The following is a 25,170-nucleotide window of genomic DNA, read 5'->3' on the forward strand; positions in this document are numbered from 1 at the left end:
AAAAATGTAACTTACAGAAAATGTAAAAAAAAAAAAAAAAAGAACAAGAAACAATTTGGGAATCAAACTGAACAAATGCAAATTAATATAAATCAGAGTTAACCAAGTATTCTTGGCATTTCAGAAAGAAATCAAGCTAATCTATAACATAGGAATGCCAAGAAACAATTGTCATTTTCTGAAAATGTATACTGACTGGACAATTTCTAAACTGTTAAATATTGCATAACTGCAATTCCTGAAAGGATGGATAAGTATGCAATCAGTCTGGGATCTGGGAAGATTCAACTGTGTGCTTTAAACATCGTAAGTGATTTGTGTCTGTAATGTTTGGTGCCAGATTAAAAACAAAAACAAAGAATCCCCACCCCAGCCCCTAAAAACTTAGAAGCACTTAGCACTGGTAGAAGTACATCATGAAAGAGGATCGTTCCATAAAAACAAACAAACAAACAAATCATAACAAAACAAAAAACAAAACCCAACTTCTGCAGTAGTAACTTTGTAAAAATTGAGCTCAAGGTGAGCAAAGTGTGTAGACTTTTATTTTCAGTGACTATCTCACCAAATAATCTTAATTCTTTTTCACGCAATTAATTACATTAAGTCTACAGCCCTAGCTAAAGACTCACTCAGCATCTAATGCAGGCAGTTAGAGAATGGATCTGACCCCCTTCAAGTTAAGAAAGGAACTGGAGCTGTTTCCCTTGATCAGCATGAGTGTTCTCCAGCCAATGGGGTATTAAAAAAAAAACGTGGGTTCTCTCTTAACCATCGAGTGTTTTAAAAACTGAAAAAAAAAAAAAAAAAGGATGTGTCCTGCACGTTGAAAGTGTTTAAGCAATTACCATCCATAAATTTCTGCCATGGACAACATCTGCACAGCCTGGTTAAGAAGCTTCCACATCAGGGGTGAGCTTTAAAACAACAAAGCAACTTTGCAATCTCCTTGTCTAACAGAAGAATCCCATATCCTTTTGAGGACAATGCTCTTCCACTTACCACAGGATAAAAATTGGATTAGGGATTGACATTTGTTGATGCAGTCTAAGGACATACATCATCTTACATCCTAAAGAGGAAATACTCTTTTGTTATATTCAGAAAGAGTATTTGGCTACTTATTTTGTCCTAAGGACTTCCTGTTCTTTCCAAAGAAATTGAAACTGTTCATAATTGCTTGAATCCTGATAGGCTTTCTTACTGCTTTGTTGTTCATATTAGCATCATGAGCCTCTCTGGTCCCACTTATAACAGGACTTCCAATTAAGCCATAGACAATACCTCTATATTACAAACAAATCTATTCAGCGCACAAAATATTGTAGGAATCAATCTGAAGTCAGAGGACATTACTCTTATACTCTTTCCATACTGTAACAAAGCATAATTCTTTCATAGATGCTTTCCATATGATCACTTCTTATTATAATTATATTGGAATGCAACATTTATTGTACTTGGCTTTCCCACCTAAAAAATATAAATAATTTTCTCCTCCTAGTGGCATAGGAACATTCCCTCAGAACACAGAATCATGACATTCAACTGCTGAAGACATCTCTATGAACGTGTACTTCATTTTTACTTGAACTGAATGAGTTTTAAGGTATCATTTCATGATACCTTAAGGCACATGAAATGAAGCCCAATTACAAAGAATGCAGAAGAGACCACGTTACCTGGACATGATGGGCAACACTGCCCTGGATGTATGGTGGGGTTGCCACAATTAGGAACAGGGCAGGTGATCAAGGCACACATTTCCCTTCCATTGTGACAGTAGCATTCCCTGCAGCCATCATGCCAGCTCTCCTCGTTTTCATGTCGGCGCCCATCCATTGACAGACAAGAGCCTGCTTTAACTGGAGGCATAAGAGAAGCGGTTGCCTCTGCAAGAAGACAAAGGAAAGTGTAATTTTCTAAAATGCTTAGAAAAACATATATACTGAAAGTGTAATTTTCTAAAATGCTTAGAAAAACATATATACTGCATGCCTGGTTTGCATTTCTTTTTAAACACATATAAGATCAAGTGATTAATAATTCTATCATTTATGCTTAAAGTAAACTTTAGACAATTCAAAGGTACACTGAAGGGGATGGTAAGCCATAGTAGAATTTATTTCCTTGAAAAATGTAGTCACTTCTTTCTGTTGTGCCTGTAACTGTTTTTAGTAGTACAGAAATGTGGTACTGACTAAATAATGTAAGGGGAAAAAAAAGAGAAAGGTAGAAAACAGAGAAATAGTACAAAACATGGGGCATATTTAAAATGAAACATAATATTTTTATATATTACAGCATAATATACTATCTATAATGTGAATACGTGATAGCTGGTATAATATGAAAGTATTAGAAGAGCTAAGTATGGTCTCACATACCGTGAATGAAAAAAAAATACATGCAAGTTCTAATGGGCTCATGCCAGGTACTAGAAATATTTCATAAAACACTACCCACAAGAAATTATGTGTGTTAGTTACTTATAAATGATGTTTAGAGGATGACTGCTCTGACAATTTTATCCCTCATTCCTGGGTTTTACTGCCATGAGAATGCAGCAGTTGGAATGCTGCGGTACTTGCTCACAGCAAGAACAGGCAAGCTTTTGGTCTAGGGAGGATAAAGTCTCATTTATATCCTAAAGGGGTATTTAAGTGCTGGAAGACTCAGCCTCAGTATATTCTTTGTTAATCAGCAGAGTGAATTTAAAGCCTAACAATCCCTCACCCACATCATTAATATGATGAAGGATTTTGGATCACTTTGTCAGTGAACTCGCTTTCAGTGGTACATCAACACTTACATATGTAAGATTATTTGTATTAAAGATGCTTATGCATCTTTTTGTTTAGAAAAGGATGCAGTATGAAAAGTAGTAGTAGTGTTAAAATGTATTCTTAATTAGTTTTCTTTTATCTCTTTATATTTATTTATTTATTAACAGATAGGTCAGCACTTCAGCTTTGGTGGATCCATCAGTGGTGGCCTAAGAACCACAAGCAGATGTTATGAAGTGGGTTTGACGCACATTTTCAGAATAAAAACCCAATAAACAGAAATTACATCAGTATCCTATTTTGTGAATTCAAAAAAATATGTAAAAAATAAAAAAAAAATCAAAATGGCACAGAGTAAAATACTTCTGAAAACAGTTTTAATCTTATTTCATGAACAGAAACACTATGAAAAAGTTACATATAGTTACTATGCATTTATACTGTATAATACTGAATTGTATCACTGGAATACTGTCTTACATTAAAATCATTATTGATACATGTAGGTCATGGATATGAATACTCTTCCTTAATAAATATTTTAAAGTTTCTCATGAACTCAAGCTTTTGTTTCTAAGAGATTCTTATGTATACTCCTAAATTTGGAAAAGCAAACCATGCATATAGGCAGATACTCAAGATTAACTCAATAAATTGAGATTTACTTAAAAATTGAAAAGTGAAAACAAAGTTGTACAAAGGATAACACTTGAAGTGGAAACCAAATGTCCAAATACAAAGTAGGAATAACTGCATGGTGAGCTATGGCTGAAAATAATCTTGGAATTATAGTAGTTTACAAGTAAAATACAGGTCAGGAATGTGACACTACTGAAGAAAAGGAAAGTTCAACTTTAGATAGCATACAGAGGTGTCATACATTTAATTGTACTACTACTATCTCTACTACTTAGGAGGTTATGCTGATGCAAAAGTAAAATATCCAGCTCTAGAACTGCAATGAAAGGCCACAAGAACTGGGCTTATTTGACTGAAAATAATGCATTTAGGAGGCTCTAATTGTGAAAGCATTAAGTAATTAAGTATTGCAAAAATTCTGAAGGGCATGGTGATAATCCCTGAATTTGCTGAGGTTAGCACAAGAAATAACCAGTTTAATTCTTAGAAAAGGAGACAAATATTTTTTAAAAATCATTTTAAAATGCCACATATTTGTAGCCACTGGAAAACACAATTTAGAGTTTGGTGTAGATTTTTTTTTTTTTCTTTTGAGATTGGAGGTTCTTAAGAAATGAAACCTTAGATAAACATCTGTCAAGGATTATCCAGATGCACTTGACATTATGCAAGGGCAGAGAAATGGACTCTTCATTTTCCAGAGGACTATCTCAGCACTGTATTTCTATGGTTCTACTTTTTTTAACCCTAGCATAAGTTATTTCCAGAAGCAATTATCTAAAAAGTGAAGCTAATTTACAGGCAGGTAATTTACCCATCTGTACCTCCATTCAGCAGTTATTCTTTCTTACTTCATTTTTTTTTTTTTTTCCAATTAAAAAAAAGTCATATTGCAGCTTATAACAGTGAAATCTCTGCTTTGCATTGATGCAAGGCATACTTCATTTTTTTCATTTATTTTTTATTTGTTGCTGGAGGTCCTAAGATATACCTGCTTAAAAAGTTAACAATGGAGTCATTACACAAAGCAGTAGGAGGATATTCAAACTTACTTATCTATAGCTAGAAATCAAAACACACAAGCAAGAATCAAAGCAAGCAAGCATGAAAGAGCAGTTAGGATGAGAGAGAGCCTGAGTACAAACAAGAAGTTATTAAATGAGACACATGGAGCTGAGTAACGAAGGAAGTCTTAAACTAACACAAAACAAGTCAAAAATGATTGAATATTAGATCACTGAAATGAAAAAGACATAAAACAAAAAAGAGTAGTTGTTACTTTAATAGCTAGCAATGGCAAATATTTCACAGAAAACTTAATTTGCTGCATGAAAAACAAAATGTTCCTATGGCTATTTGAGACAAAGGGGAAAAACAGATGCTTTCTTCTACTTCTAAAAAGAACATTAAACAGAAGCTGCTATTAGTTTGATTAAAGGCTATTCAATAATAGTAACTTTTTTTTAAAATGATCTCCATTATATTTAAAATCAATCACACATTTTTAATGGCAACTATTTTGATTTATGCATGTAGAATTCCTCTAGTAAAAAATTAAAACAATTAAGTAAGAATGCTTTATGACAGCTATCATGACACTTTTTTATGCTAGCATGAAATTAAGGAAAATATGAGAGCAACGCAGATAAGCTTTATGTGAAAGAGAGTATACTAGTTTGAGTTTTAGGATACTGAATACATAAGGTAGCAGAGTTGCTACCTCATACCTTAGTCTACCTCATTCAAGTCCTCTGTAATTTGATACAGAGCAGGTAGGAACCTTAATAATCAATGAAATATAAAATCTATTAGGATTTAAAAAGGAAAATATTTTAGGACATACTGTTTTGCAGTACTTTATCCTTCTAAAGGATTTAATGCTGTAAGATGATACACACCATTATACTGCATTTGCTGCCTGTAATGACCTATTTTGCCATTACATATGAGGAAGGTAAAAAAGAATATTAATAATTTCACCAAAAATGGCTTGAGACAGTAAAAGACGTATTGACTACATGGACATTGGTGCCTGCTTCACTGGTTATACGGAGGTGGAAAGGGCTAATGGCCATGGCAAAAGACAAGAAAGGCTAATCTACTCATTTATATGACTTCACCATAACAAAAAACAAACAAACAAAAAAAACACTTGAAGATAAATTAAAATATCCAAATTGCATTAAAAAACTAACAGTGCATATATATGTATATTTCCATATATTATATATTAATGTATTACTATTTTTATAGATATATAGTGTACCTTTATACAGAACTTACATGTTCTTAAATTAGTCAAACCACTCACATTTAATGACAGAAGCATTCTGAGACACCTTCCCAGCAGTAAAGTAGTCTGGGGTGATCCAGAACATAACTCTTTTAAAGCTCAGTGGTCAAAATAGTTTCAGAGAAAATAAGGGTAAACTGATGATTCTGATGTCCCCCATAATCTAGGTGAGTCTATATTAATATCCTTCCAGCTTGGCTGCTGCAGACACCTGACTCTCTGTTTTACAGTGGGCAAAGAAGAAATCACACGTAATCTGAAAAATATCTCCAACCTGTTGGTCCTACAGTAGAATGGCCCTACTGCTCTGACTGAAAAATGTGACAGTGTATTTTGTGCAGACAAACCTTACCTGTTTCCCTGGTAAGCTTCTCTCAGTAGCTGTTACTGCATTTCTAATGCTACTGCTCTGTTTTTTTTTTTTTTTTTTTAAAAAAAAAAAGGAGCAGCACATGCAATTATCTCCACTACAGACAGAAACTGCAAGAACAGAAGCCATTGTAAAAGCACTTTTGGGAAAATTTCATAAATTTCAGAAGTTCTTAAATTAGACTGTTAGAATTTTACATGTATTTCAGGCACATATCTTTTATCAGGATTACTTCTCAGACAATGAGAAAAGCAACTTTCAAATTTGCTATCTTTGAGCAGACTGACCAACACATACTACAAAGGAGCATAGCACTTGCTCCTTTGAAGGAATTTGAAAAATCTCCTCCACCAGTTACCATATTTCAATCCTTATAAATTCTGTGGAGTATTCCTTTTCTTTTGCTCTGGCTTCCAACAGCTCTCCAAACAAGTTGCAATTATAGATGGCAATGCATTCACACCTACCTCTGCACTTGCAGATAACACACCCATGGTTGTTCTGCTGGAAGCCCATTGGGCAGATTTTACCACAAGATATTTCTGGGCATTTCTTACATCGACAGATTTCACAGCCATGCTTGTTCTTCCTAGATGATGAAATTAATTTGTAAAAGGTCATCAGGACGCTTTAAATGTCTAAACGTCATGATTAAAATAAAAGCAAACTTTAAAGAATTGACTCATTAAGAAAACAAAATTGTCTTTAACATTCACATTTATATTCAGAGGGGTATGCAGGTCTCCATTCCTGGCATGTGCTCCCCCATGCAGCTAGAAAAAGATCTGCATTTGGTATTTTCAAGGCATAGCAGACAATACAGATGTATGTGCTTATGACTGCTATTGATGATAAATCCTTTTTTTTTTTTTTTTTTTTTTTTTTTAATGGAAAAAGTAGAAATAATTTCTAAAACTGTGAAGAAGTTGGAGGGGCAAGTGGGATTATGTTAAATTACTATGTTTTTATGAAACAAATTATTGGTAACTTTTTCTCCATCAGTAGGTAACATAGTAGATTTCCACTCTAGCATCTTAAAACTAAAGAGATTTCTGAAAAGGTTAACATTTAACGTTAGAAAAATAAATCACAAACATGACTACTTCTGATTTTCCACCCCCAGTACACTTTCTTTTTAATTAAAAAAAAAAATCAACACACTTTTTTCTTTAGTTTTGAATTACAGACCAAAGATTTAAATTCAATTAGAGACTTGTCTTCTATTAAGTCCCATCCTTTTGATGGCTAGAACAAGCTTGGAAGTTAAATAAGGCTTGCTGTTTTAGAAAAGAAATTGGCATGGTAGCATTTAAGAACAGAATGAACGTATTATATAACTGCAAGTCTAAATCATTTTAGCACTGAAGTGAGATTTGAAGTGAAATGATCTTACAATACTTCTTACCACAATTTTAGCTCTTTATGCTACAAAATATTACATACATGGTTATCTTTAAATATTACTAATTTTATTGACATCAATGCCATTATTCATATATTTTGTAGACAATGACAATATAAGGGTGTTTGTATCCTTTCTATTTTTTTTTAAATAAAAAAGTACAATAGCATTACTAAAAGCTTAATATTTAAAGATGCCAACCAAGCATTGTGTAAAATTAAATTGCATTTTGTATCTAAAACCAGAATTTCAATTGAAGAGAATTTTCAAATTAACTTCAGAAAGTTTCAAGTTCAGTTGCTTTCATGTATACAAAAATCCCCAAAACAGGGTTCCTAAAGCACTAGCATCAGCTTGAAATCAGTTCACTTTTAAGGCCTCTTTGTCTTACTCCTAGCTACCATTCTGTGCCTATTAATATTTGCTGTGCCTTCTAAAATTATTTTGCCAGATAGTTCACAGAGATTTACTAAGATAATCATTTTATGTATATTTTAGTTAAAAAAGAGGAAAAAAGTGTGCATTTCAGATTACTGAAATACAGAAAGCACACAAATTTGTAATTTTCCTCTATAGGACAATATTAAGTCAGTTATACACAGAGTAAAAATTACTGCTCTTTATTGCAAGCAGTATAATTCTGTGAGACACATAACATTATTTTTGTAATGCCTTCTATTTGAAGTTGAACCATGTAGTGCCAGTCCGTGGAGCAGTTATGAAGGGCATGACATTTGTGCAGTATGAGGATCATATATCATTCTCTGCTTGCTAGTATAGATCATAGTTCAACATAGATTATTAAGGTTTCCACTATGTTCCATTTAAAGTCATAAAAATACTGTCCAGTTTGCTTTAAACAAAAATTACAATTTATATAACCAAAGCAGACAAACTTGCTCAGTATGTAAAAGAGTATTTCTTCCTAAATTAAGGTTATTAAGAAAAGTATTCTACAATGAAATTAAAGAATACAACACTAAACTTAATACCTTCACACAAATACAACACATTAATAGTAAATTACTGATAAATATGGTTTAGAAAAATCCTTAGCAGTAGTAGAAAATCATTTTTAACACTTCATTGTGACTTCTGTTTTGAGACTTCCAGTGAGGAAGAACTGCAGTAGTAAACTAAAACAAACAAACAAAAAAACAAACGTGACTGCTTTAGATAAACTACAACCAAGTCCAGGAACAAAGCTAGAATGAAAGAACATTTCGACCTTGGTTCATGAATATATTCAAACTATTTGTGTATGAGCCTAAAAAGCAAATGGCAAGAGATACTAAATAGACCTTATCTAATGGTTGTTTCATATTATATTTTTTGAACAGACTAAAGCAAATGGCCTTGAAGATAATAATTTATACATGCACTAGCACTACTAAAACTAAATAAATAAAAAAAAGTTTTTCCTGTTTTAAGCTGAATGTTACTCAATTGCACCGAGTAAACAATGAAAATTTTGCACTTTATACCACCTCTACTGTTGTGGAAACATGTATACACAGATTCCTTGAGCATGTGGATGGAAAAAGTCTTCTCAGATTCTGTTCTGATAGCTTTAACTTAGTACTGCAACTCTGCTACTGAAAATAGATTAAGAGCTACATACAATATGGAAAACCTACAATACGGAAAAAGTATTAAAAACAAGGTCTAACAGCCTTAGTGTGACCTTTAGACATCCCATTAGATTAACCTGCTGAGTTTATTAATGGTTAATGGTTTATTAATCAGTTTTAAAATACAAATAGAAATAAATGTTAAGATATTCAGTCTTCTCAAAATCAAGGCATTATCAAATCAATCAGCCTGGCATTATTAGCCTCATCACTCTTATGACTGTTTGCAAAAAAAAAGTTGTATTACTGAAGAAGGGGCAAGCCTGGTTCTGTATCTCAGGTAATAGGTATAGGATTATACTAAATGGTATTACTTTTCTTTGTTTTACTACACTGCTATTCTGAAGGTATTTTCAAATTATGCTACGGATGCCTCAAGGATACATTTGAGAATCCTTTCTAATGTAGTTTCCTCCAAACTTCATTAAAGCTGAGGAGGACTTCATTAAAGCTAAGAGGAGGACATAGTACACTATAGATTATAATTACAAATAACAATCTATAGCATTTATGAATGAATGTCAAACATAACTCTGAAGTGAACCTTAAATTCATAAAAATGCATAAATTCACATAGTACTATCAAACACTTGGAATTGCAATGTTAGTAAACTTCATTACAAAGCTTAAGACACCAAATTATATATGAATATACTTTGAAGCTCAGCTATTATGAGATAGAAATTAAATTCTTATGAAAAAGCATGCAGTAAACATGGAAATTGATTCATCAAAAACGAAGTATATTGGTAAAATACATAGAGAAGCCACCAAACTGATTTCAAATATATTTCTGTGACAAAGGATTTGCCCTGTTTTTGTCACCTGTTCCATAAGTAAAGAAATATGGGAAATATTCCCTTTTCTGGATAAAGAATTCTAGCAGCTATATGGGTTTTGAGCTCATTTACAAAAACTTAGAGATACTACTCTTCTTCATAAATCCTGTCAAGCAACTATCAGAAAAGAAACAAAAATAAAACTAGTCCACTGTTATGTTAGCATTAAAAAAAACAAACACCTTGAAAAAAAACACTGTAAAATCAAGTGAAGAAAATCAATGGGATATAAAATGAAAGGCTGTCACAACAAAACATACAAACAGAATTTCAAAAGGCTACATGCAGGAGACATCCCTTTTAAGTAGCTTTTTCATCTTGTTCAACAAACATTCTTCAAACAAATTTAAGCACTGCTTTGCTTCCATAATCTGATCCTGTTTATAATCAAGTTGCTGTTAATTTGTTGATCAAAATCTATTTCCATAAGTTCAGTGCTTGCATTTCACATCAAGTACTGACATTTCTACTTTCCCACATTTTCCTCAATTTTGCCACAAAGTAAACACAGCTACATATTCCTAGATTTTGCATACTTTCAATATGTACGGAGATTATTAAATATGCATTCAGAATATGAATACGTACAAGTATCCAGAGGGACAGTGCTTGTCACATACAATGGGTTTGCATTTCTTAGGCCGTGGGCGGCACTGACAGATCTCACAGTTGTGGGCATCAGTCTGGAACCCGAAGGAACAGTCCAGGGAGCAGCCCGATATGAGGCCGGTACACAGCTCCTCTCCTGTGAAGAACACACAGAGGTGATCACAAAATGAAAACTGTTTATGCCAGACAAATGCATCTTTGGCAGGCTAAACCTTCTGTTCCCCTTTTCTCATAACTTTTTAATACTGCTAATCATTACCTTCTGACTGTCCTAGTTTTAAAATATTCAACTGAATTCTACAGTAACAACCCAAACCATGTGAGCAGATACATTGAGATGTCTTCAGTTCCAGCCAAGAACTTGGGAAATATGATCTGATGTCCTATTCTAACTTGATTTTGTGAATTGCATAGCACATCCAACCAACATCCATGACCATAAGCTTTTAATAAAGCATTTAAAAATAGCATATACTTTTGACACATTATATGAATTTAATAGGTTTCTGTTCAATATAGAACATCTTTTATTTCTACTCTATTTATTTTAACTAGAACTGAAAAGCCTTTTAACCTTTATTCCATAGTTAGGATGTTTGCTGTCACCTGTTTTCTGATTAATACTTGTTTTTTGAAAATATAACTGTAATACCAATTATAAAAGAGGTGATCTAAGCTTAGAGATGTTAGTCTGAAAGACCTGCTCCCTGAAATCCACCATGTTTTGTTAGCTTGTGTGGTAGGGAGGGAGATGCTGGATTGATGGCATTTCATTTTGTCCATTACAGAGACACATAATGGTCATTATGTTCTCTTTCACTGGAGTTTAGTTCAGTCTTACTGAGAATCGTTAGTTTCTTTTTGTTCTTTGTGAAGGAATAAGTTCTGGAAAAAACACTTTTAACACACTCAGTTGTCAGAGTTAACCAAATGTGGCCAAATGTTTCCTAATTTGTTCTACCAGGTTAATGTTCATTTGGTAAAGAAGGCATAGAATATATCTATATCTATATATATATATATATACTCAGTTGTAACATCTGATATGGTGTAGATTATCACATCATCTACTGACGCTCAGAACTGACCAGTGAATAATCCTGGAACTGCAAAGTTGAACTGATTACTACCGTTCATTTTCTTAAGTGTACTTTGTCACAGATGAAGTGTTCAGGTGTCTGTGCGTATCATCGGGCTCACGGAATATAGGTCAAGGAACAATAAGGTACAAATGCAAGGGGGCTGGAGAAATGGATAGGCTTCTCAAAAAAAAAAAAAAAAAAGAGCTGGAAACAGAAAAATCAATTTAAAGAAGTAGAAACAACAATAACATTTTTTTTTGAATATTTCTTTATTTTGTGTCCAGATTTGTGTTTAGTGTGGTTCAATATCAAAGTGTGGTTCTGAGGTTTGAGTATGAAGATGGCAAAATTATGACTTTTGCAGGATCTCATAACCAAATATGGTTTTGTTTTCAATCTTCTTTTCTGCTTTAATTGTTTTGATTTGTTTAGTGAAATTGCTTTTTGGAGGTAGAAAACAAGCTTCTTAAAATGTAAAATTAATATACTTTTTTAAATGGGTCAAGATGTCTAGGACAGTACTATACAAGCAGGACAACTGTGTCTCATCCTACATTCATGACGTAAATATACTTAAAACTCAAATGATAATCTGACATACTAACTAGAAAATCCAGTCTCAAGGCAACATCTTCCTTGCTTAATTATTTATGTATGGAGTTATCCTCAGAAGAATTTTAACATTTAGAGTGGCCAAGAGATGGATGACTGATTAACCATCATTGCCTCTCTGGGCAGATACCAAAAAGCATTCTCATCCACATCATAACATAATGGTATGTATCATCAAAATGTTGGCTGTGTCAAACATACAGGCAAAGTTTGTCGAATTCAGAAATGACCGCTGTTCACACCTGAACTTACTAATGTTATATCAAATGCCAAGCAAGAACACCAGAATAATCTGTACAGAACTCTGCTGAAAATCTTTCTAATAAGATGGTAAAATTCTGTCTTCTAAGAAGATGTTTGCTATTAAAATTATTTTTTCATAATTAAACTTCTGATAATATGACATTTTAAATTGTGGACTTAGCTTTCTAATAGTTTTTGAAAATAACTATGGAAAAAAATAGGAAAAAAACTCTTGAAAAATTAGGAATACTTGGAAAAAAACTATGGAAAAAAACTGCTGGAAAAAAACAACTAGGAAGGGAAATAATAACTGAATAACAGCCTTCCAAAAGGAATTTAGAGTTGTGAAAATCAAAGTGGATTCTGGTCTGCTTTCTGACTTCACATCTATTTACATTTCTTCTACTGATACATTTTTAAAAACATGAAAATTACATGCAGTCTCAAACTGAAGTACCATCTGGTACACATACACACTTTATGTCTGATGCATAGGCCTCCTGAAAACCCTAGTTCACAGCTTTAAACATGTTATTTTTCCAGAAAACAGAGCAAACCCATCAGTTTTACAGAAGCAGAGTTTAGCTGTAAGGGAAAGGAAAAAAAAAAAAAAGAGGAAAAAAAAAAAGATGCCAGGCATAAAAATTCTAATGTAAATAAAATGTAGTGCATGCAACTGTCACACCGACAATATCTCTATAGCCTTAGCTACATATTTAAATTCATTGTTAATAAAATAATCACAAGTTCATCAAGAAAGACAAGCAAAAACAGATTTCCTGCTAAGATTTTGTGTTTCAAATGAGAAATACTAAAGAATAAAAAGAACTAGTTCATGAAGGTCAATTGCAATCATCTGAGGAAACTTATTGAAATATATTATGAGGCTATTTGTTAGGGGAACTTTTACCACCTTTGCTTAAATAAATTTCATCTGGAACCTGAATCCCAAATTAAGGAGCATATTTGCAGGAAAGAGATCCAGCCTTAAATGGACTAATAACTGCTTCAAGAGCACATCCAAAGCAAGCAGTCTGAAGGAGAGGAAACACTTCACAGATCTAATGCAGAAGGAAGACTGCCTTGCAGAGTTCCGGAAAGCTTCATTATGTGCTTACATGTCACTGTAACTCTAACAGCATAGACAAGCTTCTTGATTACAGAATAAGCCATCCTTCTTTCTCTGAATGGTTAGTTATGAAAACATCACCTAGGAAACTAAACTAATGGTGAGACTGGGGGTAGAAGACTGAAACAGAAATGAAATGATGAGTAGGAAACTGATTAAAGAGAAGGCAACTCTCATTATGCTGCTTAGGAAAATATGTGGCTGCAGAGTAGAGTTCTGCTTGAGAAGTAGAAACACAGTCATTGATTTTTCTTAGAAAATGTGAAATGCCAATGAAGTAATATCAATAAAGAAAACAATCCTACATAATGCCATAGGATGGCTAAGGGTGATAAAGTAATAATAGCAGAATGAAAGGTAATACTGAAAACATATACAGTTATACTCCCCACTGAGAGTAAAAAAGAATTTGTGCTGTAAACTGAGAGTTCAGGCACTGGAGAAGGATACTGATGTGATGTGACTTTGGAGAGAGATGAATGTGTTCCTGAACATCTCAGACTAATATAACTGTACTTTTAACACACACACACACACACATATATATATATATATGTGTATATATATAATGTGAGGACAGGCTTTAGCTGAAATATAAAACATAAAATATGAAAAAAAATCAAAATCTGGAAAAATGACAACAGAATCAATTACAGCAAAAAGCTAGCACAATAATAGAAAGGGTATCCTCAACAAACAATATCAAAATAGCCTCCTGCTAGGAATGAATATGCACTTGAAGACTCGCATGCACTGAACACTTATAGTAGTGAATCCAGCCCATAGAAGTCCATGCAGTTTTCTTCTCCATGTAAAAAGACTGCAAAAGCAGCAGCAAAGTCAGTTACCAACAGCTGTATGTTTTTAGTCAGTTTTCATGAGACCTCACTATATATTGGCAAAAGGTATTGGACTTTGACCGTCCCAAACACTGCAGTTCTAACAAAAATTCGTATTTGCAGATAATATAGTATTTGTAGATTGCTTAACACAGCATATGCTGACATGGGTATGGGAATTTCAAATTACTAGATTCATTTGGATCAATTTAAGATGCTGCTGGAAAAAAAATTAGGAAGGGAAATAATAACAGTCTTCCAAAAAGCTCTGATGATTATTAATGAAAAAACAGAAATACTAGCACCAAAGTTCCTAGGTTCCTAGGTCCAGTCAGTACTGCCAGTAAACTCTTTTTAATAGAGTAGTTCCTTCACCCTTTCTTCACCTACTCCCAAACACAGTTTCATACAAACATGCTGTAATAAAACAAATATTAGAGTTTCAGAAGAGTATGATACTATTTAAAGAGAAACTGACTGGGATCTGTGGGATGGGACAAGAAGAAGAAAATCTAGTCTTAAAAACATGTGATTACCAAGATATTACCAAGACTCTGCACAGCATACTGCATGCAAAAGGTCTGGTGTTTTTAAACTCTTTTATTCTAAGTATCTTATACTCAATACTAAAAACAACTCGTCTAAAAAGTTTGTCCAACCACTGTAAGACCTAGTCACTTGCCACCAAAGGAAATAAAAGTAGATATGAAAATCAGAGTGTAAGAGAGGTTAATATACTGTTGTCACATACAGCCACCACTCTACAAATAAGATTACAAAATTTCTGTCCCAGGCTATGTAATGTTATCAGTCTTTGTATTTGTGAGGATTCACTCAAAACCCGGGTATTTCAGATACACCGCAATTTCTCCTTTTCAGATATGGGACCTCAGAGGCAGCGCATCTCAAAATGAATCACTATTCTTTGGCCTAATTTCAAACCGTCAGATGCATGATGTATTCCTGATTTCAGAGTACACACATCTCCACCTTGCATGAACCTAAGAATATTTGAAATGTTATAAAATTCTTCTAAAAAATCAAACTGCAACATAGACAAAATTCAATTCTGTCACTTGCATGTTTGGGTCTAGAAATGGTCTTCCATTTGAACTTCTAACAGCTTGACTGTAATTCCAGCTAATTCTTATTTAAAAACAGACTTCTCAATTTCTTTCTTCTAACATACACATGGCACATAAAAAACAAACAAACAAACAAAAAAAAACAACCTAAGCTCTAACACTAAGATACTTATTTTTCTCCAATTTATGGACATTTTCACATATGGACACTGAAAATTTTACTCTGAAGACTGTAAGTCATCTTAGCCTAAAACTTTTGAAAATGCATTCCCGAGATGCATAGCCTGTTGAAATACTTTTAGTTTTTAACCCTCTAGTTCACAGAGAAGAGAAAATAATTGCTGGAAAATATTAATAGATTGATTATCTCATTATGTCAGTAATTCAACTTGGCTTAGGCCAGTGTCCTTTTTGTTTTTTTTTTTTTTTTCTTCTTTTTTTTTCCAATTTGTAGCATGGCTACAGAAAGCTAGCTACATACCTTTACCATCATTATTTCTTGATGCTGAGGCTAGATCATACCAGGAGAACTGTTTCACAGTACCTTTATAATTAAGCACTCCTCAGCCGTCCTCTCGGTGTGGATTGCTACTGCTGGTTAATCTTCAGGGGTGGGGATCTGGGGAGGCAAATTTATGAAGGAGAAAACTAGGTTACTTATCAGTAACTGGAATTCTCTGAATATATTGCCTCCACAGATCCACACTAACCCTCCCTCCTTTCTTTAGGATTAACTCATGATTCACAATAGCTGGATAAAAATGAAGGGACTGGGCACCATGATACTAGAAAAAAATAACCTCATGAGTCCACTGAGGCAAATTACCCATTTGGATACCTGCTCTAAACAACTCTAGGATTCACACACAACACGTGACTTCATGAAAATGGATTTGTAGCAGTGACATCTCAAAGGTGGAATTACCGGAAAATGATCAAGCTTCCACAACCCTTCAAGCAGCACTTTTTTTTTTCTTCCACAAGTCCAGTGAATTTATCTCCTTTTATTGCATTAAATATATTGTATGCATTACTAAAACCAATACATTGTTGTAATCTCTAGAGATCCCCAGCAAAGATTTTCATACTAGTGAGAAGACGGTAGGTAATATTTATTTGGCATAAGTTGTTCATCATAATTGCACCTTCTTCAGGGAGTACTTCCAATATCTTTCACATGTGCACTTGCAGTTAGTATTTCAATACTACATAGACTATGTACCTTTTTTTTCTGATCTAAGTGGTAATTATTATTATTATTTAAGAAACATGCTTCATCCCTAATTTTCCATGGCTGTTATTTCACTAACTGAAGTCTAATAGATATTAGATGTTCCCTTTCATGCAACTGCAGGAAGATAATCGAACAACCTTTTTCTGCCTGGTCTACCCTATTATTCATAAATCCAAGATGTTCTCTCCTTGCACTAAGGAAGTCTAATGGACTGTCTGTTTTTATCATTTTTTTCCCCACATAATTTGTTGCTAAATTATGGTAACAGTGGGAGACCATTGTTACTAAAATAGAAAAATGTTATCTCATTCATATTTTACCTTTCTATTTTCAATAATTTAAATGGACAAAAGTAACACTGAGGGAGCTCCAAAGTGCTCAGAATGTGTCCCTGAATAAAGTTTTGTTGTCATTTTTGTTTTGTTTTATTTTTACATAAACAGATTAAAGGAAGCAAATATTCAAATTTTGGCTAGGAAGAGTGGGTTAGGAAAAATCATCGAAAAATCTATAATTACTGAATGATGAACACAGAAGAGAGAAACTGAGATATATTCTCCCATTTTAGCCCCTGCAAAGTTTTCTAATTTTTTCCCTCATCAGCCCACCATACATTTTTTCAAAGCTTTAACACTGCTGTTTATAGACATCCCACAGGTGCAACTCTCTAACTTTTCTCAAACCTTCCAATTGTGTGCTTCAGTCTTCCACAATTGCCTCTGAATGTCTCACACCAATTCCCACACTGCTAAACCCAAATTTCATACAATTCCACTCCTCTCCATCAGCTGTGAAAGGAAATGGTGTGACTAAACAAAATACTGATGTTCATGTTGCAGATGCCTGCCAGTAACAACTTCTTAATTCCATGATAGGAAATGTTCTACTCATTTAAGCTATCAGAAATTCTTCAAAGATATTTCTGTATTTATATGGAACATATTTGGAAGAGATGGCTTGTTTTATGTCTAGAGAACTGTGCAAACGTATAACTTAAAAAGAATTCTAATTTTTGAATACTGATTTCACAGATTGTGTTGACAGACATAACAGACCATAGCACAATGTGGATGATGATGATGCACTATAATGTGCAGGGAAAATAACTTATCTCTACAACCTTCTACAATTGCATCTGTCCACAAGCACTTTGCAATTAATGAAATTGCATGACTACTACATCCTGTAACTGCAAAGGTAAGCCAACTAATATGAAGTCAACTAATTTTAAAATTTACAAAAAATACTCTAATTTTAATAAGACCTGAAGGATTTAAACATACTAAAGCCAGACATGCTTGCATTTATACCCTGAATGGTACTTCACATTTGACTCACTTGGGGGTAAAAATTGTAGTTTATCACAGAAGTCACAGGAAAGACTTCAGAGGGCTTTTTCCTTTTCATGAATATATTATAGGGAATAGACAAGAGAAAATAAACTACTGGCCCTCACTGCAGGCTCTCAGTGACAAATGATATCCTGTTCAGCAGCAACTTTCAGATTTTAAATCTTAAGTTACTGCAATTAGCAGGTATTATTCAATGTGCTGGTTAGTCCTCTTTGGAGCAACAGAAGTCATGCCTCAAAAACAGCTGATTACTGGCTTTGTTTCATTCTCCCAAAGTAAGACTCCTTCCAAAGACTTCGTAATCCACTCCAGTCCTCTCTATGAAAGCACAGGCCTAGACACTCCAAACACAATGGCAACTGCTGCACCCTACAAGTAATGATTTTTTTTTTGCTTATTTTTCTTTATTTATTTCTTATTCTTATATAATCTTTCATTTTTTTTTCTAGTGTTGGAGTTCTGTTTTGGTTTCAATGATGTTGTTCTGCAGCATTTTTTCCTATTAGCAGGATTTTTTTTCCCCATTTATCTCTATGTAGTTCTTCTGTACATTCCCGCCTGGTGTTATCATTCCTTTTCCCCAGTCATTTTTGGTTCCATCTTTACTCATTACAAGTTTTTCCCCTTATTAATCTGTGCTCACTCTTGGCTCAGTGGTTGTTTTTGTTCCCGCTCCCTTCTCTTACAACGGTGGTCTGCCTCTGCTTTTCGTATTTTACCTTGAATGTTTTCACTGCATGGTTTCACAGCATGTTTTTGCATTCACTGCAAAAACAAGAAAGAAGGATAAATTACAAAGTAAATTTGTATTAAAATCATTGTGTTCTAGAAATGTTACCATTTGCTTCTTTCTTCCTTCTCTCATTCTGTAGTCCACTTGAGTCAAGCTAGATAAACTTGAATATAAATTGCACTAAAGTACCAAAAATTTTGTGACATCATACTAACATAATTATTTCAAATAAACCTGCTGATTTCTGGCTGTAGGAACATATATGAAGGTAACAATGAGGAACAATTTATAGATTTGCTGCATGGTCTTCCTCTTCTTTGTCATTTCGGTTTTATTTTGACTGAAATAACTTGAAGTATGTATTTCACAGAGGAAATAACTAAAGAGAAATTGGAAATAACAGAAACTTAATTGGAAGGAGATTAGTAGAACTAGGAGAAGATGACTTCAAACAGTAATGAGAGGTACCTTCTTTACTCAGACACTTTAAATCTGACTCAGTTGAATAGCTCAGACCAGCAAGGAAGATGTGAGAGCAGTCTTAAGGTACTGACGTTCCCAATTTAATTTAAACCTAAGTCTACATGCATCTACATGAACTTTTACATAATTCTTACAAATTCTTACATTTTTAGAGAGCCAAGATGCAACTAAACTAGTTTGGATTTGAAAGTACAGAGAACTACAGCAGTACGTTTTCAGCACATTTGACCTAAAACTGTTTTCTTCTCACTCCTCACTCACATTTGTCCAGTGCCTGGCAAGCAAGAAACATTACTTGACAGAAAAATTCTATCCCTGTCATTTTGACTGATATCCCCCAAGTGATGAAGATTTCCAAGCTGTTATTTTTCTTCATTTCTTTAGAAAATAAAGGTTTCCCTTCTCTGAATGACTTGGGAGATTTTTAAGCAATCTACAATTCAAGTTATTTAACTGAGAAAAAGGATGACAGATAAATGATACTATTAAGTTTGCTCCTGACAGTTTGCTATTGCAAAATGAAAATAATTGCAAGCAAATCCGGCACAAGAAAAATTCCCTTGAATAGGTTCTTAGGCAGTATTTAATCAGAAACACTTCAAGCAAGAACAGAGATGCCTTGGGATGTGGTAAGCGTACACGTGCGATCCGGTAATTTAGGACAAAAGAAACAATCCTTTGGAATGACGGGCTTCCTGTGCAACAAACTGGAAGGCAGGACTGCATGCATAGGCTTGACATTTACTCAGTAGTCCATCTTCTTTTTTTGTGTCAAACTCCTTTTAGGAAATGCTCCCCTGGACCCCAGTTATATCAGCAATAAAAAACAAATAAAAGAAAATAAAATTACAGTGGTAGAAGTGGAACTTTCTAAATTCTTACCAAGTTCTAATTTTGTAAGTAAGGCATTTATGTGATAGTTGAATGCAATATGCCTTATCTGCCTTTGCAGAAGATGCTTTTTTCTTTTCTCTTAACCACTTATAGTTTTGATGGTCAACTTATGACTTCTTTTCAAGGCCCCATTTTTGTGTCATCTGAGCACTTTTTGTTCCTGTGCCTGAAACTGATCAGTGATCCCAATGATCCTTACCCAAAATTCTTTACCCTTCCTTAGAAAGGATGTGCAAGGTGTAGCATAACTGCTATTCCACGTAGTCACGATGCAAAACAAATTAGCAAGAAGCTGGCTAAATGCCATAGTGGAGAAATCAGAGTAAAAAGGATGCGTGACAGCAATTTTCCAAAGGCTTCTAACATCACAAATCCACCTGATCTAAAAGCTGTTTTATTTGAGATCAGAACTTGTTAACAATGAAAACCAAGGAGAAATGAAATAAATAAGAAGTTGTCCTGTAAAAATCCAACTCTCAGCTGGGCTGGACTGAGGTCTCCTAAAAACAGGCAATTCATTCGCCAATCTTTGTATAAGTCTTCCTTTCCCCATTTACTGATGAGGGATTTGCATACCCTTTTTCTTAATTGTAGAATGTACATTCAGCTTTTTCATGTTTTCTGTTCTGATTTAAAACCTATTCACTTCTTTAGGTCAAAAGCTAAAAACAGTTATCAAAATCATTTCTTTTAATGACTTTTATTAATTTACTTAATAAAATAAGACACAACTAATACAAACCTGGATCTAATGGTATAAACAGCACCTCACATTTTATAAATAGGGGCAATGCCTATTCATATTTCAAAAGGTAGGAAATAGTTCCTGTGGAAATCTATGAAAAGTCACCCTTACCATGAATACAATTTGTCATTAGGGTAATATAGAAATAATATCTTTGATTACTTTATTGCTTGCCATCTGTTTATTTGTTATTGAGATGTCCTGTCCTTTACCTTACAGAAATGGAAATAAAAAATTCACATTTTCCCAGAAACAAGTTAAAAGTGCCAGGACAAAACCTTTTATTGCTCTTTAAGCAAAATACCACACCAATCTTAAAACTCTTTAGCTTGGATCGATTAAGAGTGTTTGGCTGTTTCTTTTGGGGATTCCTAGAATGGTCATACAGGTTTAGAACATGACTGAGAACAAATGGACTGAAATCAAAAGAGGAGAAATGGAGTAACACTTAAGTTGTGAAATCCTCAGAGGTCACAAGGAAGCTGCAGAGCTACAATAAAATTTCACAGGGAGTTTGAACCAACACCTAGGCTGGGCTGGCGAGCACAGCAATACATCCTCCAGCTGAGATGTCCTCCAGTTCTTTGTTTGGCAGTTTCAAGAACAAACCTGACCTTGCTTTATAGATCCTGTATAAACATTGAATTCCAAAGGAAACACATTGAGAAAATAAATTTTTGCTACTTCACTGTGAAGATGTATCATGGATACATGCAAAGTTCTCACAATGTCCAATGATTTTCATTAGGGAAAAAATAGATGTTGAATTAAAACCTGCATAAATCTGAAAACGAGTGTACTTATATAAGTTAGAGAAATAAAATTATATAGAGATATGTTTGTATATATATACAAACACCCCCTAAAAGTATAATTTTCAAATACTTTTGATCCTCAAAACCAATAAGCTTAATAATATAATAAGTTAAAACAGTAAGTTTAAAAAATGCTGTTTAGCAATCAGGTGTTTTTGAAGTGCACGGGCTTGAGGCAGAGTGGCTGGAAATCTGTGCAGAGGAAAAGGATCTGGGGGTATTGGTCAATGCTCACCTGAACATGAGCTGGCAGTGTGACCAGGTAGCCAAGAAGGACAATGGCATCCTGTCTTGTATCAGGAACAGTGTAGCCAGCAGGACCAGGGAGGTGATCGTCCCCCTGTACTCGACTCTAGTGAGGCTGCAACTCGAGAGCTGTGTTCAGCTTTGGGCCCCTCAGTACAAGGACATCAATGCCCTGGAGTCCAGAAAAGGGCTACGGAGCTGGTAAAGGTGAAGGGCCTGGAACACAAGTCCTGTGAGGGAACTGGGGTGGTTTTGTCTGGAGAAGAGGAGGCCCAAGGGAGACCTTATTGCTCTCTGCAACTACCTGAAAGGGAGTTGTGGGGAGCTGGGGGTCGGCCTCTTCTCACAGCTGATAGGACAAGAAGAAATGGCCTCAAGTTGCACCAGGGGAGGTGGTGGTGTCACTGTCACTGGGAGCATTCAAGGAAAGGTTGGACGCGGTACTTAGGGACATAGTTTAGTGAGTGGTATTGGTGGTAGGGGTACAGTTGGACCAGATGATCTTGGAAGCCTTTTCCAACCTTAATGATTCTATGATACCTAGGTGCTCTTGAAGTCTTTACATACACAGAGGAAAATGAAACATGGAAGTCTAATAAGACTTCTCAAAGGGACACTGTCACAAATGTTAAGTCCCAAATCATTACTTTTTTTTTTTTTTTTTTTTAATTTAGCTATTAATTTTTGCCTGATTTCAGACATTTGCACTTTTCCTCCAAACACGTTTCAAGCAAGCAAACAAGTAGTGTCAGAAATCAGCAAACTATCTTTGCAAGATGAACAACTAGAAAGTACATGTATACTACAACACTCTAAAATTATGAATGAAAGAAAACAAACACCAGAACATTAACATTTTCACATACAGCTGGATATAAAATGTATAAGCCATTGTATTTTTGCATACTCACTAGTTTTGCACTGACAAATGCGGCAACCATTTTGATCCAGTTTGAAACTGTAGATACAGTCTTTTTCAGTCAAAGTGCAGTTCACCAAAATCTCACAGGTGGGCGGACCTATTGTGATGTACGTTGGTTCTAAATGTAAGAAATATAAAACAATTTTGAGATCACTTCAGCCTTTTAATGAGTTCATAAAAAAACAGACATGGTCCAACAGAAAGACAATCACTTTTAACTAATTTTGCTTCTGAATCATGAATATTCTTGGTACTTAAAAAATTCAAGAAACAGGCTTTGTTTTGAAGTGATATGTGCATTACAAACTATAAATCTGCATAAAATAGGAAACAGGAGAAAACCAACACGACGTTTCTGCTCACTATGAAATCAACATTCTTGCATTTGCAGTTTAAAACTGAATGCAAAATACCTATACTGCCCATTCTTTTGCCAGAAGTATTTCATCAAAACTCTGTGGAAATTTTTAGGAACTAAGTAACTGGAACTTTCTCCAGTCCTCAGTTGATTGGTACTACCAAGCTGCAAATCAAAGCATGTGACTCAATAGATCATATCTTTCCTTATGTGAATAAGATCACTTCTACTGAAATTTAAAGCACAAGAGACTTTGAATACCAAATGGGAATGAAAGATACGCAGTGTGTGAAGGTATCTTGAAGCCATATACCACGACCATTCATTAAAAACATCACTTCTTACAGCATAATTTGCAGTACCAAATTGCATTTAAAAAAAAATTGGGAATACTATTGTCAATTATTAGATATTTATGTACAGTCTAATGCTTTATTTTGTACACCATTTAAACATATTGGAGTATGAAATTGTTTTCATACACCAGAAATATTCAGTCACCAGAAATATTCATACATTTTATTATACAATGTTACTATAATAAAGCAAAACCCAAAGACATATGAAAATAGCAAGCAAGCTCAATACTACCATTAGAAAATAGGATACAGGAGGAATGAAAAATCTGATTTCTGAAATTAATTCTTGCTGTGTGAGACAAATTTTGTCTATCTTGTGCTTTTTATAGAACTCATGTTAAAGAAGCATAGAATTTAGTTATGAACATTATTAATATTATACTAAGCATTAGGAAACACAAATTGCACAACTTTTAAATAAACAACTGTGAGCTTTCAATTGTTTGGGTTTCTCTTGTTCCCCCATCTCAAGAGAAAAAGACTTTAGAGCAATTAAGTTTTAAATAAATTCAGATAGAGGAACTGATCAATTGTGAAAATACGGAGAAGTACTACACAAACCATCAGGACAAGAAAATACTGTTTTATACAGATTTTCATGTACTGAAGGTGGCTGCATCTTACCACCTGCCATTCCCAAATCAAATACATTGAAAGGCAAATTTTACCATCCTTAGAGGCTGATAGTCCTTACTCTCAGATTGAGAGTAAAACAATACTCAACATTTATGAAGTTGCTAGAGGTATACACAACCAAAATACAAATTTCTCTGTTTATTGTTTCAGCTTCCAGCAGGCAGCTTTTGCACCCATGCTTTCCAGTGAAGTGAAAATTACCCCATTACAAGAATGTGCCTTTCTGTTTTCATTGTCTTACACAATTTTCTGCTTTCATAGCTTTCCCCCATCCCTTCTCTTCCCTTCACAACAGTTTATGCAGTGGCTGAACATTTTTAATCCTTTTTAAATTAGGTCACCTAAGTACAGAGTTTGGAGGAAAAAAATACACGATAGGCACTAGGGGGAAGTTGGAAGACTTTAGTCTTCTCTCTCAGAGATCACAGTTCAGATACCTCACTTTTCTGAAAGTTTCGAAATACCATTCAAATTATGTTCCTTGGGCAATTTTGGTATGAAAAGTATCTATATACATTAAACATATATGACACATATGACATATATAAACACCAACAACCTTGTTTAAATAGAGGCTGGAAATTTGCATAATGGCATCTATGTGCCTTTAGACACCCCTCCCCCCCAATCACTTCTAATTTAATTTTTTATTTTGCAGATCTTTTTCTAAGAGCTAAACAGATTATTAGTTTGTGGGGCAATTGAAAGATTTTATAAATTTCCGTGAATTACTCATTGTACGGCTCTTTGCATGCATTGTATGGAAGAGAAATCATAATGAGTATTTTATTTTAGAATAAGTGAATTCCCAAACTAGACCTATTTTAATGTCAG

At 34.2% G+C, this 25,170-nt stretch overlaps 1 protein-coding gene across 1 annotated transcript in view; it reads right to left on the reverse strand.

Annotated features, from left to right (window-relative positions):
• CRIM1 (cysteine rich transmembrane BMP regulator 1) overlaps window positions 1–25,170 on the reverse strand; it is a 180,443-nt gene that overhangs the window by 14,061 nt on the left and 141,212 nt on the right. The window contains exons 8-11 of the mRNA XM_035320216.1: window positions 22,973–23,101; window positions 10,549–10,705; window positions 6,556–6,677; window positions 1,683–1,892 (exon numbers count right to left, since the gene is read on the reverse strand). Coding sequence (XP_035176107.1) covers window positions 1,683–1,892; window positions 6,556–6,677; window positions 10,549–10,705; window positions 22,973–23,101 — 618 coding nt within the window. The remainder of the gene's footprint in view (window positions 1–1,682; window positions 1,893–6,555; window positions 6,678–10,548; window positions 10,706–22,972; window positions 23,102–25,170) is intronic.

Source organism: Oxyura jamaicensis, chromosome 3 (assembly GCF_011077185.1).
Source record: "Oxyura jamaicensis isolate SHBP4307 breed ruddy duck chromosome 3, BPBGC_Ojam_1.0, whole genome shotgun sequence".
In the NCBI taxonomy this organism is placed as follows: domain Eukaryota; kingdom Metazoa; phylum Chordata; class Aves; order Anseriformes; family Anatidae; genus Oxyura; species Oxyura jamaicensis.